The 15,930-nt window shown below is 37.1% G+C and overlaps 1 protein-coding gene across 3 annotated transcripts; it reads right to left on the reverse strand.

The window, feature by feature from the left end:
- Positions 1-561: 561 nt before the first annotated feature.
- Positions 562-15,879, reverse strand: tbc1d2 (TBC1 domain family, member 2). 3 transcript variants are annotated; one of them, XM_081383324.1, is made up of 14 exons: positions 15,618-15,879; positions 13,729-14,166; positions 12,209-12,353; positions 8,778-8,901; positions 6,507-6,616; positions 6,221-6,423; positions 5,738-6,121; positions 5,086-5,196; positions 4,622-4,794; positions 3,816-4,316; positions 3,188-3,308; positions 2,357-2,542; positions 2,069-2,190; positions 562-903 (listed from the first exon to the last, which is right to left on the reverse strand). In XM_081383324.1, the coding sequence occupies exons 2-14, from the start codon at positions 14,164-14,166 to the stop codon at positions 702-704; spliced, it is 2,820 nt and encodes a 939-aa protein (XP_081239450.1). In that variant the 5' UTR covers positions 15,618-15,879; the 3' UTR covers positions 562-701. The 3 variants fall into 3 exon arrangements, with proteins under 3 accessions (XP_081239450.1, XP_081239451.1, XP_081239452.1); XM_081383325.1 differs by having other exon boundaries at positions 13,729-14,169; XM_081383326.1 differs by having other exon boundaries at positions 13,729-14,174; positions 15,618-15,671.
- Between the last annotated feature and the right edge of the window lie 51 nt (positions 15,880-15,930).

Below are 15,930 nucleotides of genomic sequence, written 5' to 3' on the forward strand. Positions count from 1 at the left end.
AGGTGATGCAGTGGCAGATCCAGAGTGAGACAGAAACACTAGCGGTTCACGCTTGCGCACATACTGCTGGTTTGGCGCGCAGTGTTCTGATTCGCTTATTTCCTATTTACTTGTTGGTGGACGCAATCCAGAATTACTGTTGGTTAAATTATAATCAGACAATCAGACCCCCTGAACCCCCCCCCCCCCCTCCTTAAAAAAAAAACTCTTCGGATCTGCACGATTCACACAAGTCACCCAAACTGACGTGAAAAAAGCGGGAGGCGCCGAAAAGCGCGCTGTTTGCACCCCTGAAATATGTAGGGCCTGGACATGCCCAATACTGAGGTCAGCTGCTGATTGACTCTTTTGTTCAAGCCATTTGTGCATTGTCATTGTCGCAAAATGAAATTGTCATGATTTACTCACCTTCATGTCATTCTGATAAAAGCTTTTTGGTTTGTTCCTCATGCAACCTATTATATAACTTTTGAAGACTTGGAATATAGTGCATATAGAGTTAATAGTATAGAGTTTTAGGACTACTTGTATAGTGCTTTTTTGGTCAAAATCCATCTCCATTCGCTTTTACTAAATGGAAATGGCTGATCATATGAGTTTGGAACAAAATGAGGGTGAGTAACTGATGAGTTTTTATGTAGTGTTTCTCATTCAGCATTCAAGGCGTTTGCACGTGCATCAAGAGCTTATGTTTGACTACTCTATACCTCCTCTTCATCTTCACTAGCCAGGGTGTCCAGCTCTTTGTCTTTGCACCGGACGTGTTCAGCTTTGTATGCTTTCTGTAAGTTCTCCATCTCTCTAATCTCAGCGCGGAGGTGTTCCAGATGCACAGCGCGGCGGTTCCGTAGCAGCTTCATGGGCAGTGGGTTCATGTCATTGAAGGCAATGCTTGTCAGCTTTCTGTGGAAAAGGAAGATGAGGTATATCGACATTATAAGAAAACTATACAGTAATGACCTAGCTGATATGTTTATTTCCTGCAGAAACATGTGATTTGGGAAAGACTCTCCCAAAGCAAGCTTTTCTTTGTGTTTTTTTAAACTATGCCATCCACTAAAAGCAGGAATGAGCAGGTGCACGGCAGACATGCATAGTATCAGGGGCATATGTTTAAAATAGCCACACCACAGAAGCATCTGACCCATATTCTGTTTCTATTTGTGTTACTGCTGCTCAGACAGATGCAGGCTGTTTTGTTTTACTATGACTCAATGAATTATATGGTATATATATATATATATATATATATAATATATGGTGATGTCTGACTGTAGTGAAAAAAAAAAAAAAAACACTGTCACAGTCTACAATACCAGGAGTTCTTTTGAAATTAAATGGAAGAGAGAAAGAAACAGACTATATAGCTCTCAAATCTCAGATATATTAGAGAGCTCTCTCTCTACATGTATATATATATATATATATATATATATATATATATATATAGGCTATATATATATATACACACACACTACTGTGCAAAAGTCTTAGGCACATGAGTATTTTCACACAAAAATTGTTTTAAGTCAGTAATTTATATATTTTGCTGTTGTGTGTCAGTAGCAAATATCAGTTTACATTGCCAAACATTTTGACATTAATTGTAATAATCAAGTGAGATTTTTGTATGCACAATGAGCCTGAGAACAGCAGGTATGATCCTCACGGAGATCTATTGCAATTAATGGAAAAATGTATGTTTGGAAATGTAAACTGATATTTCCTACTGACACGTAATACCATTTTTTTGGGGCGAAAATACTAGCGTGCCCAAGACTTTTGCACAGTGCTATATGTATATATATATATATATTAAAAATGGTATGTCCTGTGTTAAAATTCATCCTTAAAAGGTGTAATCATGAATACTGTTATATGGTATAGTGTAAGGCTTTATGAATACATACATTTATTGTATAATGTCTAAATACCTTTAAACTGCATCAACTACAGAAACTATTACTATTCTACACTGTAAAAGAACTTGCGTTGCTGTACATTACTCTATATTTACTGTACATACACACTCAGTTTATAGTCATTTCTTCTCTATCCTTCATCTCACCTTCCATCTGCAATGGTGATGGGGAAGATGCGGAGATACTGGTACATTTCGACACTGTCTTGAATCTTTAAGATGTCTTCCTCTCTGTATTTGAAAAGAGCCAATGCATATCGGAATATCACCTATGAAAAAGATGAATGGGGGATTTAGTCCACAAAACTATAGCAGAATGTTCCGCAGAGTATTCAGAAACATCAAACTATTATTAGTTTGTAATCGGTTCATTAATTCAAGAGAAACCTAGTACTGATCCATACACTATTTTTAAGAATGCTCTGTCATAGGTACCTTGACTCCCTCATACAGGAAGGTGTCCCATACTTTAAACAGTATGCGGGTAGGCAGACTCTCAACGAACAGCACCAGGAACCATTCAACAGTGATGAGTGATACGTCTACTTTTAGCGCTTCCAGATGGGCTGTGAGTCGAGGTAGTTTCTCTGACATGAGGTCCTTTAGTACACGCTGGTCAGCCTGGGTAGATGAGAAGAAGAAAGATGGAAGAAGTGTGTGAGAGAGACAGTAAAATGAAGACGGGCCATTTTAGAACCATGGGGTTTGAGGAATATACATTACTGCTTTGGGGTCAGTTTTTTGTTGTTGTTGAAAGAAAAAAAAGAATAATTCAGCAAGGATTGAATTACATTGACCCTAAAGATGTTTACATTGTTAAAAAAAAAAAAAAAATGCTGTTCTTTTGAACTTTGTTCATTCATGACTCCTGAAAAAAAAAATGAAGCAGCAAACTGTTTTCAATAGTTTTTCAACATTGACAATAATTAGAAATGTTTCTTGAGCGTCAAATCAGCATATTAGAATGAATGATCTGTGACTGAAGATTGGAGAAATGATGCTGAAAATTCAGCTTGTCATCACAGATTATTATTTTTTTTTAAATTAAACTTAAAATAGAAAACAGTTCAACAGATTCAAATTGCCATAATATTACAGAAAATTACTGGTTTTACATAAGAAACTTACCTCAAACTTTTTTTTAAAAAAAGATTGAAAATCAAATTTAAACCCGACAATAAGCATCAAGTTTTAGGATTAAGTATTAAAGTAAAATGAGCGTATTTTAAGATTCATATAGATATTTAAGATTTTCCAAGTTCTCACCTGACAGCCCAGCAGGTCTTTAGTGTAGTAGTTGTGAGGCATGATGTCCTCTACAACCACTACCAGACACCAGAAGGCATCTTCCTCATCCTGCAGTACCAGCAGAGCAATGGCCGCCAGTCTGAACACAGTGACATAGATGCTGGTATTTACCTTTCTTTTTGCATAGAGGTGTCATGGTAAACCTGATGAGCCTGTAATGTGCCCTCTTCGGCAAGTTGTTGATCAACAAATGACCACTAGATGTCAGTATATCACATGACATGGTCAGCATGATGTTAGTACTAAATAGCTAGTTGGCACTCAGTGTTCAGCATGGCAGATAAGACAACAAACATTTTATATGTAGATAGGGGTGTTAAAGAGGTGTACTCAATTATGACATTAAATGTAAAATTAAGCACGTAAAAAAGCCTTTTTTTATAAATGAATAGACATTTTTAAGTAAATCTGGCACTTTTTGGTTTAGTAACGTGTTATACACAATTCCCCATTTATTAAAATTTTTAGTGGCCAATATTCAGCTAAAAAGTTATAGTGATTACTGCAACAATCAAAGCCATTTCTCTCTTTATCATGTCTATTGTGGCTGTGCACCAATTACCAGTTGTCGTTGGATTGTGATTACCTGTTGAGTCCCTGCACGTAGCCGATGGTGGGGTTTTGCCATGAGAACGCTTGCAGAACTCTCTCCAGCTTCTGAATCAAGGGGCTCGAAGGAGGGGAAAAGTATTGATTGGTGGTCAACGTTCGTTCCAGGTCAAGCTGGATCTGTCTGGGCACCAGGTGAGGTGAGGTCCTGCTCTTCTCGCACAGCTCCTGATAGCGGTCGGGATGACGCTCTCTTAAAGTCTTGGTTCTAGTCTGTATCATAAAACGCCAAACCCTCACGCGGTACTCGCGTGGCAAGCCTGTCCGGAGTAGACCCTTCAGTTCTGTTGATGAAGAGAGTTCAGCTTCAGGACGTCCGAACAGGAGCTGAGCGCAACGAGCCAACAGCGGCCCATCGCATTCCTCGTTATTCAGCAGGTTTTGGGATCGGATCTCCAGGGCCTGGATCTTAGCAAGGAGCTTCAGGTCCTCAGCTTTGTAGTCTACTGCGATCCTAAATCCATATTCATCGTACTCACTGTAGAATGTTGGGAATTGTGAATTTTTTTCCAACATAAACAGAACTTTGACAAACATTTATATGGCAAACTGTTCTATGACTATGCACGTTATTTAATTGAAGCTCCACATCTTCTTCTACTTTCTTTTAGCAGGGGCCTTATCTAAGCAACAACTGAGCTATTTCTTTATAAATCTCAGTATGTCTATGAACCGGAGTCATTTATTTCCATCCAAGTCTGGAATGGTTTACTATTGCAAGTGTGAATGAGAATTGAGAGCTCCAAAGAAGATATGAACAGGTGAACTGATGGGACTGCGTACCTGATGGGGTTTACTTTGATGGCTGCTTTCAGGTCTGCCTGAACTGCATCTTTAAGCACCTTCTTGATTGCTTCCCTCAGCTCCGGATTCAATTCCTCACTCTCCTGGAGTTTCTGGAGGATTCCCAAATATCTGCTTTCCATCTGACAGTTATTGGCCTCTAAAACAGCACACTGACACACACATAGTAAAGCTATAGTAAATAAGGTTTCAAACAATTTTTTTAGTGACCTTTAACCAACCAATCATGCCATAAGATTCATTTTCTAAAAATGGAATTTCCCTTAAAGTTGTTTAAGTACACTAACTTTCAAAACTCAAATCTCTCAGTTCATAAAGACCTGTTCAGTGTTCAGATGAAGAGGTTAGCCAAGCAGAACAAAGTGTAAAGACGTCTTTAAAGCACAGCAAGCAAGAAAATATGCCTGTTTTGGTGCAAGAAAACTTGACAGAAAAAAATTCACCTTTACTATCAGACTTTGCTCCTGTTCTGAACTTTTTCTCCAAAGAGTCGTCAGCTGGTAGATCTCAGAGTTTAGGTACTGGTTCTGGGTTTTATATGCTTTCAAATCATCCTGAAATAGAGATATGATCATGATTGTTTTTACAGTAGAGCTGTAGTCATGCTTGGCACAGCCATTTCAGAATCTATTCAGTTTATGAATAGTTTTCATCTATTATGAAAACTATTCATAAACAATGCTTTCAGAAATCATTCTAATATGTTTCTTTGATGAGTATAAAGGAAAAAACAAACAAAACAAAAAAAATTTGTATCAATGTCAAAGTCTTTCCTGTCACTTTTGATCAACTGAGTGCATCCTTGATGAATAAAAGTATTCATTTCTTCAAAAAGAAAAATAATCTTACTGACCTCAAAATTTTGAATGGTAGTCACAATTGCAAATCATAATGGCGAAAATAATTCTGCTTAATATTTTTGTGAAAACCACAATATATTTTTTTTTCAAGAATATTTGATGAACAGAAAGCTCAAAATAGAAAACTTTTGTTACATTGTAAATATCTTAACGGTCACTTATATGTGTGTAAATGAAAAAAAAAAAAAGATATATCATCTATACAGTAAATATATTTAAAAGTTTATTTTCTCACTTTCAAATGCACATTCTCCAGTGTTAGCTGTTTGAAGGTCTCAGTTTCCAGCCCATTGGTGCAATGCTGGTCTCCCCCACAGGCTGCTAACTTCTCAGATAGCTTCAGTATCACTTCCTGTTTGGCCTGGTTCTTGTGCATCAGGAGCTGGACACTCTCTTGGAGTTCAGCGATATGAGAGTCCCTCTGGTTCAGATCCCTCCGTAGGATCTCGTTCTCCTGCTGCAGGGACTCCACATGTTTTCTCAGTTCGGCTGCACGCCGTTCACCGTGTCTGAGGAGCTCCAAGCGCTCCTGCTCTCCCTCCGCAGCTAGAAACTGAGCACAGGTTCGTTTCTCCAGCTGAGCATCTTCCAGCACTTTATGTAACAGCAACACCAACTCCTGACAAATGATACATATGCAGCTTTTAGTGGATTATAGAGTAATAAATAATCCAGCAGGAAGATGAAAGTGAAGTGGTGGTTAATGTCCTCTCTTTACCTTCTGTGCTTTGACCTCTTCAGCCAAGGAAAGTTTTTCATGTTGAAGTTGAGATCTGTCTAGTTCTAGAGGTTGGAACTTTTCTTTGCAACTCTTACTGGATTGTGACCCTGTGGATAGACGATTTTTTTGCAGGTCCACACACCTGGCATTAGAAGGGGATTCTGGAGTTTGAGAAGATCTGGGTGTGGGAACTGATAAAGCTGAGGAAGAAGTTGGCCATGAGCATTTACATTTAAAACAATTGTTTATTATTTTTTTCTGGTGAGAAAGAAGTAGCGCTTACTGTGTGTCTTAGATGAGGGTGTTTTTTGGGTGTCATTTGGGTCGTCAATATGGAAAACACTCTGTCTAATTTCCTGTGACTGCCGGTTACGGAAACTGTGCATTGTGTTCCTGTTTATCAAACACAGAGACACCTCTGAAGAAATGACTCACAATAACAACTACTTTTTTTGAAGAAAAATGCCAGTGTAAACATTGCAACATGAAGCTAAGCGTGTTGTGGATGGTTGCCAGGGCATTGTTATGTGGTTGCTAAAGTGTTCTAAGTTTTAACAAGGATGTTATTAGGTAGTTTTTAGGTTGCTCTGGGTGGTTGTTTACTGGATCAAATCAACAGAGCCCACTCAAGTATCTAGATACAGCTTGGTCCCTCCAATTTCAGTCTGAAGGGTTTCATTGCCAATTTAAATCAAACATCCGGTGACATTTGTAAGTCAAATAACTTAAAAAAAGTAAAAGCAAAAACCTCATGATTTGGATCATGTCCATAGCACAGTTGGTGCAGGACAAGTTGTGCTGAAGTTTAATACTTAGTATTGATATTGAAACTTACAAATCATAAGTATGAGCAATAGTAAAAGTTTGCCATAGAATTTATTCAGATTCCTTTTTTAACATCCTCCTTTGTGGGTATATTATGTAATCAGTTTAATGATTTTTGACATTTCAGACGATGATGAAACAGTGTTTGTCATGATGTGTTTTATTCAGATATAGAAGCAACTTACCACATCCTTATTGAGACAGACGTGAAACTACAATTACTTCCTAATCTCATATTAGATAAACTATACGTTGCAATGCCTGCATAATTCAGCCACCAAACAAGCAGAGGTGGACAAAGTACACAACTTCCTTAATTGAGCGAAAGTACAGATACTACTGGTCAAATATTACTCTGTTACAAGTAAAAGTTGTAAAGACCAATTTTTACTTAAGTAAAAGTGCAGAAGTGCTTGTTTATAAAAGTACTTAAGTATCAAAAGTATATAAAAGTAAATGTCAAAGCACTGTTTTATTATTGTTGCACTGTTGTATGTTATACTTACAGTACCTTATGCCTCTGAATCTATGCCTGCATACCGACCCTCATATCAATATCAAATGTATTTCTAGAACACAGTTCCAGTAGTGGGATTGAATGTGAGATTGAATAAGTACACTCAATAAAGTCCACAATGGTTTCGGACACCCAAATGGCTGTTCCCTCAAAAAGTCCCCTATTTAAAGTTTTTTGGCTTTTAGAATGAATATGTTAGCCTTACTGTTATCTATAAAGCTAGTCCAAAACAATGACAAAATTCACATTTAGAAGACCAAACCCAACGTTGAAAATGAAAATCAGGTGCAGACGTCAACCCGACATTCATTTCCAACCAAAATGCAACCCCCGCAACCAAACTCATCCCCTGACTGTCGTTACTACTTTCTACTCAAGGACCTTGACAGAATTGTAGTGGAGTAAAAAGTACGATATTTGTCTTTCAAATGTAGTGAAGTTAAAGTAAAAAGTTTCCAGAAAAAATTATACTCAGGTAAAGTACAGATACTCAAAAAGTGTATTTAAGTACAGTACTCAAGTAAATGTACTTTATTACTGTCCACTCTAATATACAGGGTGGGCCATTTATATGGATACACCGTAATAACATGGGAATGGTTGGTGATATTAAAGACCTGTTTGTGGCACATTAGTATATGTGAGGGGGCAAACTCCTCAAGATGGGTGGTGACCATGGTGGCCATTTAGAAGTCGGCCATCTTGGATACAACTTTTGTTTTTTCAATAGGAAGAGGGCCATGTGACACATCAAACTTATTGGTAATGTCACAAGAAAAACAATGGTGTGCTTGGTTTCAACGTAACTTTATTCGTTCATGAGTTATTTACAAGTTTCTGACCACTTATAAAATGTGTTCAATGTGCTGCCCATTGTGTTGGATTGTCAATGCAACATTTGCAATGCAAATGTGCCACAAACAGGACTAAATCACCAACCATTCCCATGTTATTACGGTGTATCCATATAAATGGCCCACCCTGTATATAAAATGTCAGGAAGTGTATGTGTGTGTGACAGAGTAATGATAACTTCCCTAAAATAATAATTCTTGAGAAATTTAGATAACACCGCTTTCTTGGAAAGTGCTGACGCAGATTTTCAGTGTGATGTATTATTCATTTTACCTTAAAAATATGCCATGATGCCAGTGTCCATTTTGTGAATTTTTTAGAACAGACAGAGAAAACATAATAAGTATATGTACTCACTGCAGCTCAATTAGCGGATGTTTGATTGACATATTGAGGGGGTTGTTTAATCCTGGTGCGGGCAGACTGGCAGCTTCTTCACCCACCAGGCCAGAAGGAGTCTTCACCATGGGCAAGAAGTTAGCTGTGTTAAAGAAAGTAGAAACTATGTTCAACAAACCCATTGTGTTAAATACATCTGATAGTCCAGTATAACAAGATGCTTTCAGATAATGAAACTTGTTTCTTATTTGTTTTGTAAGAAATTCTTTTTTTCATGTTTTCGAAAGAAGTTTCATACTCAACAAGGCTGCATTTATTTGATCAAAAACAGTAATTTTGTGAAATATTATTACAATATAAAACAACTGTTTCCTATTTCAATTATTTGAAAATGTCATTTATTTCTGTGATGCAAAACTGAATTTTCAGCATCTTTACTCCAGTCTTCAGTGTCACATGATCCTTCAAATTTTTTATGACTGTTGACAATTTTACAATCTCCACTAGCTATTCTTCTCTTCAACTCCTCAGCATCCATCTCGACGACTGTAAGCAGGTCGCGCACGTGCGGTTATGATGCATTTTTAAAAGTGAAAGATCCTGGGAGGGCGTGGCGCGTGGGCAAATAAACTGATGTGGATTTTAAATTATTTTATCAACTTGAAATACAGGCATATTTTTGTAGACGTTTTCCTAAAAATATGAATATATTTTTAAGTTTGCATGTGATTGTTTTAAACCTGTGTTTAGACACGTATTTCCCCCGTGTCCGACCCGACACAGTTGGATATTTTTCACAAGGTTTGAGCAAAATTTCAAACCTTGCGAACCCGTGCAGGACTCTAATCAGGCAGACAATCGCCATTAGCTAAAACAAGTTTATTATGGTTCTGTTCCCGTTCCTGTGATGGCAAAGATAGTCGCACCATTTTTCTGACCCCATGCTGCGCGCGCACCCAACCTAGGCGTTCGATGTTTACAAACATTGAAGGGGTCTATTCTAATATGCTGATTTGCTGCTTAAAACATTTCTTGTTATTACCAACTGTTGAAAATAGTTGTGCTGCTTAAAGGAACAAACTGACTTTTTGGGACTTTAGCGTATCCCCCAGAGTTAGATAAGAAAAAATAGGAAAATGTTGGCATTATTTTGTCACTTATTGGGAGCAGTATGCTAGCTGGAGCCGTTTACCTCCAGTCTTTGTGCTAAGCTAGGCTAGCGGTGGGTGCGTCAGACAGAGTTACGGCACGCATGGAGATGAAAAGGGTATGTATGGACTTATCTAACTCTGGGGGATACAGTGAATAAGCTAAAGTCCCAAAAAGTTGGCGTGTTCCTTTAATATCTTTATGGAAACTGTGATATTCTGCTCTTTCTTGCTCCACCTAGTTCTTTTCTAATGACACAACCACACATTGTTGTATGTTTAACACAGGGTGAGGTACATGTCTCAGCATGGCTGAAATTCCTGATAATAAAAGAAGTGCTGTTTAAAAGATCCATATGCTAACCATAGCTAGCACAGAGTGAAACAAACAAATATTATTTCAGTCTCTGAGAATACTTTTAGGTTATATTTGGCTGGTGGTGCAATATTTTGGATTTTCTACAGATTCAGCTGCTCAGACATACAATTCCTCATTTCCTGCATTTGACTCTGATCCCACAGCTGTTTCCTAATGCCTGGATTTCAGAGCTTGAGGTTGGAAGGGGGTGTCTGTGTAAAAGGAATGAAAGTGCTTTTAGCACAATGACAAGCCCAACCCTACTTGTATTCCTGGAAATGATGCATTTAAGCATTGTAAATTAGAAAAGACGGGGATAAGAAGAGAAGAGAGCAATTTGCAATATTGATAAGTCATATACTGTAGCAGTATCATGCAATTTTCTATCAAATTACTGCTGCCACACTTCTACTGTAAATCCCAAATAGTTTCTGTGCCTCATAAATCTGTTTAAATTAAATGTCAGACTATAACATATAACATATTTTTTGATTAATTTAAATGTTAGTACATAATAGTTAACTTTTATTTTTTCACTTTTATTTTTATACTTTGTTTTCATTTTAACTGTAACTTTAGTATATTTTGTTATGTGCTTCTCTCATTTATTATTTCATTATTTTATATTTATATATTAATATTTACATATTAATTTATTAATTATTTTTCTTTATATTTTCTTTGATTTATTCTTTATATTTTATATATTAATTTACATTTTATTCTCTTTCTGCCTTATTTCAATAAATGCGAATGAAATTGTTTTAGTTAAAAATAACAGCACTCCAGCAAATATGCCAAAAAGCTAATTTGCATGTGAATATGTTATAAGTTTGTCACAGGGGTTTTCACACAGCTCTATATTTTTGTAACTCAAGATGTGGTAATACTTTATAATAAGTATATATACTTCTACATTTGTGTCATGAATTAGGCCTACTGATCTGTGAAAGCATAGAAATACAAAAGGTTTCTCACAGATGAGAGTGGATAATGGCTTTTTGCTCAGTCATTTAAGTGTCTCCTCTTAGGTTAAGTGCACATGGAAACTGAGCTCAGCAGTCATTTTGTGTTCAGTTCACTTCAAACTCCAGATTGTTAGCTAAGTGCAATGCAGCCCTGATATTCACTGCAGTGCAAACCAGAGTAAGTTGCATAGCTGTCCTGTGACATAGTGAATAAGATGGATATCAACATCCATCCCACCATTTTCCAGAATTACTAAACGTTTAAAGCTTGCAGATGATTAACATTTCCTTTCCCGTCACACCCTCCTGCTGTGACAGATAACAGAATGAGTAGATCTGCCAGACATAGTTGACATGCACAAACATAATTGCAGACTGTATGAGTCCTGGTTAGCATTCTACAAATAAGCCCCTTGGGCTAATGATGACTAAACTAAAACAATGCAACTGAGTAACGTGCTATCTGATTGGTCGCTCTCAGCTGCTCCCCTTGTGCTAATCTTGTGCTTTCCTCCCTCTATCCTTGGCTTTTCCTTTCTCTGTCTCTGGCCTGTGCTCATGCTCAGAGCCTATGGTTTAGTAACATTGTTTAGAAACAATTGGTATGTTATCTTGAACACAAAATGTAGGTAGCATTTAGTAACATATAAAAGACTCAGATTATCATCTGACTGAAGCATTTATAATAGTTTGAAGGTGAAGAAACTCCTCTGTCAATAAAAAACAGTAGGTTAAAACATAATTTTGATGCACAGATTCCAAGCATTCTGTTCTGACTGGGCTGATCTTTCACTTTCTATTAACTTAGTATCACATGACTGGCCAAACTAGACTTTCCTTTGAAAAACTAAGTAAATTCCCCCTCGGATCATATTTCATAAACATTGTAATTTCCAAGGTGCAGTAACTGCTATTTAAATGTAACTTTTTTTAAATAAATGAGGAATGCTAGGTTTCATATTGTCTTCCTCTTACCAGGGCAGTTTGCTGATGGAGTGCTTTCCACAGTTAGGTTGTCTGGTCTTGGCATGGACTGATGTTCAGCATGCTGCTCCCTGAAAAGGGCACGTTTCAACTGCAGCTGTTGCAACCAGTACATCTGGGTATCCCTGTTAGCGGCCTGAAAACAGAATGATGTTTGAAGACACACCGTTTGGGCCGGTTGCATAAACCTCTAAGACTAGTCTTTACAAGTTACACATACATTTTTTTTCTTTAAGACTGTTCATAGCTTTTTTAAATCAGTTAAACGTAGATTAGCCTAATTTGATACCGAAAACCAAGACTAACTGCTAGTGGGTCACACTAGAACTTAAGACACTGACATAAAACATAACGGCTGTGTTTATGCAACCGGTCACTGTTTAGAGGAAGTTTTCTAAAGCATTGTCTTACTGAACATGCTCATCCGTTATTCCTCCACACTTAACCCCAATGTTAAATAATCAAATGAGGAGGAGAGACCCTTTATGGAAGTACCACATTATTTAATATTCCGGCAGGCCATATTTTAAAGGAATCACTCCGCCCAAGTAGCAGTGCTTCGCCTTCTGAGAATATAGTTCCTAGTATGTATATGGTTAGTGTCTCATCATGTGACCTTGTTATTTATACACGCTGTGACTATACAAATCACAACATGTAAATAGGAAAATGTTGGCGTTATTTTTTCACTTATTGGGAGCAGTATGCTAGCTGGAGCTGTTTACCTCCAGTCTTTGTGCTAAGCTAGGCTAGCGGTGGGTGCGTCAGACAGAGTTACGGCACGCACGGAGATGAAAAGGGTATGTATGGACTTATCTAACTCTGGGGGATACGGTGAATAAGCTAGTCACAAAAAGTCGGCGTGTTCCTTTAAACATTTAAAAGATAAAATTCTGTTCAAACACACTTTATCAAGATCTGTACAGCAGGCAGCCTTTTCTATCTGACGTAGTTTCAGCACGATTGAAACTCAAGAATGTGATGTGTAAGGACTGTCTGACTCTACTGATAACAACAACAAGCTTTTTGGAGACAAGAAAGAAAGAAACCGAAAGAAAGAAGAAAAATAATAATAAGTAGCCTAAGGCTTTATATTTATCCCTCATTTGTATGCCTGAAGCTTGTTATTTGAACAGCAACTGACCTTTAGAATCTCCAATGTTTTAAATCATGAACTGTCATTAGACAATGGTTTCACTTTTGTTTGTTTTTTCTTTCATTTTAGTCCAATAGATGTTTTATGAACATTCCCAGGTCCTTAACCTAATAACATTTCATATTTAACAGAAGATAGAACAAATGAAAGGCATTGACATTTATTCATTATTTTCACAACCACATATTCCCTCCAATTTCATATTATTTCTCCCCCTGTATAGTTGCCATGTTCTTCTCATTGATTTGGTCTCAATTACCATCCCATCCCAAGCAGCTCGTCCCCCTTTTTTTGCTTCAAAAATCGCAGTTTATGGAAGCCTGTTATTTCAAACCAAACCATGTGATAACATTACCTTGAGAATGAAAGTGCGCTCTGGTGTCAGTATATGAAAGGTTCCCTCCTCTCCCTGCAACGGGTAACTGAACGTGGCCCGAGACAGATCCGCCTTACCCAGAGGATTGATATCCTGTGCCATGCGGTAGTAAAACAGCTGACAGCTCTTCTCCTCGTAGGCAAACCAGCGGGACTTCCAGGCTTTGAGAGGTCCACCCTGCTTGCTGAGGTAGCCACATAGTTTACTGCCGGACTGAACGGGTGCCCTGAAGGTGGCAGAGGTCCCATCAGGCTGAGCAGAATGGATGTTGGTGTCCTCTTTAGCCTGTGCCCCATCTGACCAACCCAAACTCTGCTGTTGGTTCTCCTCAGTTCTGGTTCTGACACACTCATCCACAGGAGATACGTACATGTCTGGTGGTGGAGGTAGAGTGCTGGAGCTTCCCTTGCTCTCCATCTGCTTATCTCAACAAAGAGAATCAGTGACGTCAGACAAAATGTTGTCCAAGTAATTAAATTATGTCCATCAGCATAGCCACACCAGAAGAATATGATCAAATAGAGCTTCAGTAAAATAAATGCATACTATACTAATACACTAAACCAGGGGTAGGCAAGTTCGGTCCTAGAGAGCCTTAGTGATCCTGAAGAAGACATTTATTAACTTGTTCAGGTGTGTCTCTGCAAGACAGCGGCTCTCTAGGACCGATGCACTTAATGTGCATTAAGTGCATTTACTATTAAATTAAACATATTTAGAAGTTTAGCATGTGCTGGATGTTAATATATCAGCCTATATTTTATTAAGGGAAATAAATAGAAACGTGCTAATTTAGTACTAATAGCACAAAATGTAAAATTATTATTTTATTATTATTATTATTATTATATTTTACCCCACTGTTGTCATTTATAGATTCGTATTAATATATACTTAAAGAGTTTTTCACATATGCATATGTTTAATTGCCAACATTATCATTGAAGATGTCATAATAGCAACACAAATTGAAATTAATTCACTTAGCTTAGTCTACAGTCTATAAGTTTAAATTAATTTCATGTACACAAGCATGGAATTTATTAATAACAACCCCATTAATTACAAAATCTTTTTACTTCAAAATAAAAACAATATTTTTCTCCATAAATCTAAAAACATTAATGTGTTCATGAATCCCTAATTAATACATAGACACAAAAAACGTTGATATTCAACATAATGCAATGTCACAGATCACTATTTTCCAAAGACAAAACAAATTAGAGCAATTAACCGTAAAACTGTTTAGACTGAGACAATCTTACAGATTTTTCTATGTATGGTGAAGGGAAAATATTAATGCGAGGAGGTCATCTTGGGACATCTTACCACATCTTATCCTACTTCGAAATAATAATACATTTAAAAAAAGCATGGAGAATTGTTCGTCATACAAAACAGCCTAAGTTACCATTTTCAAACGAATTGCACAATATAGTAAATTATGTGCTAGGCTAACTTATCTCATTTCAGTTTCAACCAAAACAGATTTCACAATTAAATATTACCAGCATTTATATACAACTCTAGGTAATTCTTTAAAGTAAACTGTATGAATAATTTATTAACAAACATTATGCTTCATATCATTAAACCATACATTCATATAAAACATAAAGGTTCAAATTGCAAGCTGCATGCCATTTTAAATCATTTTAATGTACATTAATAGACTGTTAAACATTATACAATGTATGTTAATGTTTTTAATGAAACAATACATAAAAATGGTAACCCAGTCTTATCTTAGTCAACACCTGAGGTATTTAGTTACACGCGCGCATGGTTCGCGCTGTCAGTTGGAATAAATAAACTGAAACAAAACACACACTAACATAACCCAACAATTGATAATAATCACATACCTTGTCTTTAAAAAGCTTAAAGGTTCTTTAGTCCATGTGTTTGTCCAGGGCGCGTCTATATGGCGCTATAAACAACTCGCACACTGCAACACTTCCTTCGTGAATGATTCATATTTCTCGAAGAGAGTCCCTGACTCCCAGCATGAAGGAAATCAGGAAATGTCACATATCAGGATGATGTAAATGTGGGTCGTATTGCGGACGTTAGGCAGGCGTGTCATGAGGCAATAGGCATCATGCGCCTTCATAACTAATTTGAAGCGCTCCTTTCAAGCTAGTTTCAGACTTATAAACTGTTGTAATTACTATTAAT

This window comes from Scardinius erythrophthalmus (assembly GCF_964197995.2).
Source record: "Scardinius erythrophthalmus genome assembly, chromosome: 13".
Classification (NCBI taxonomy): Eukaryota; Metazoa; Chordata; class Actinopteri; order Cypriniformes; family Leuciscidae; genus Scardinius; species Scardinius erythrophthalmus.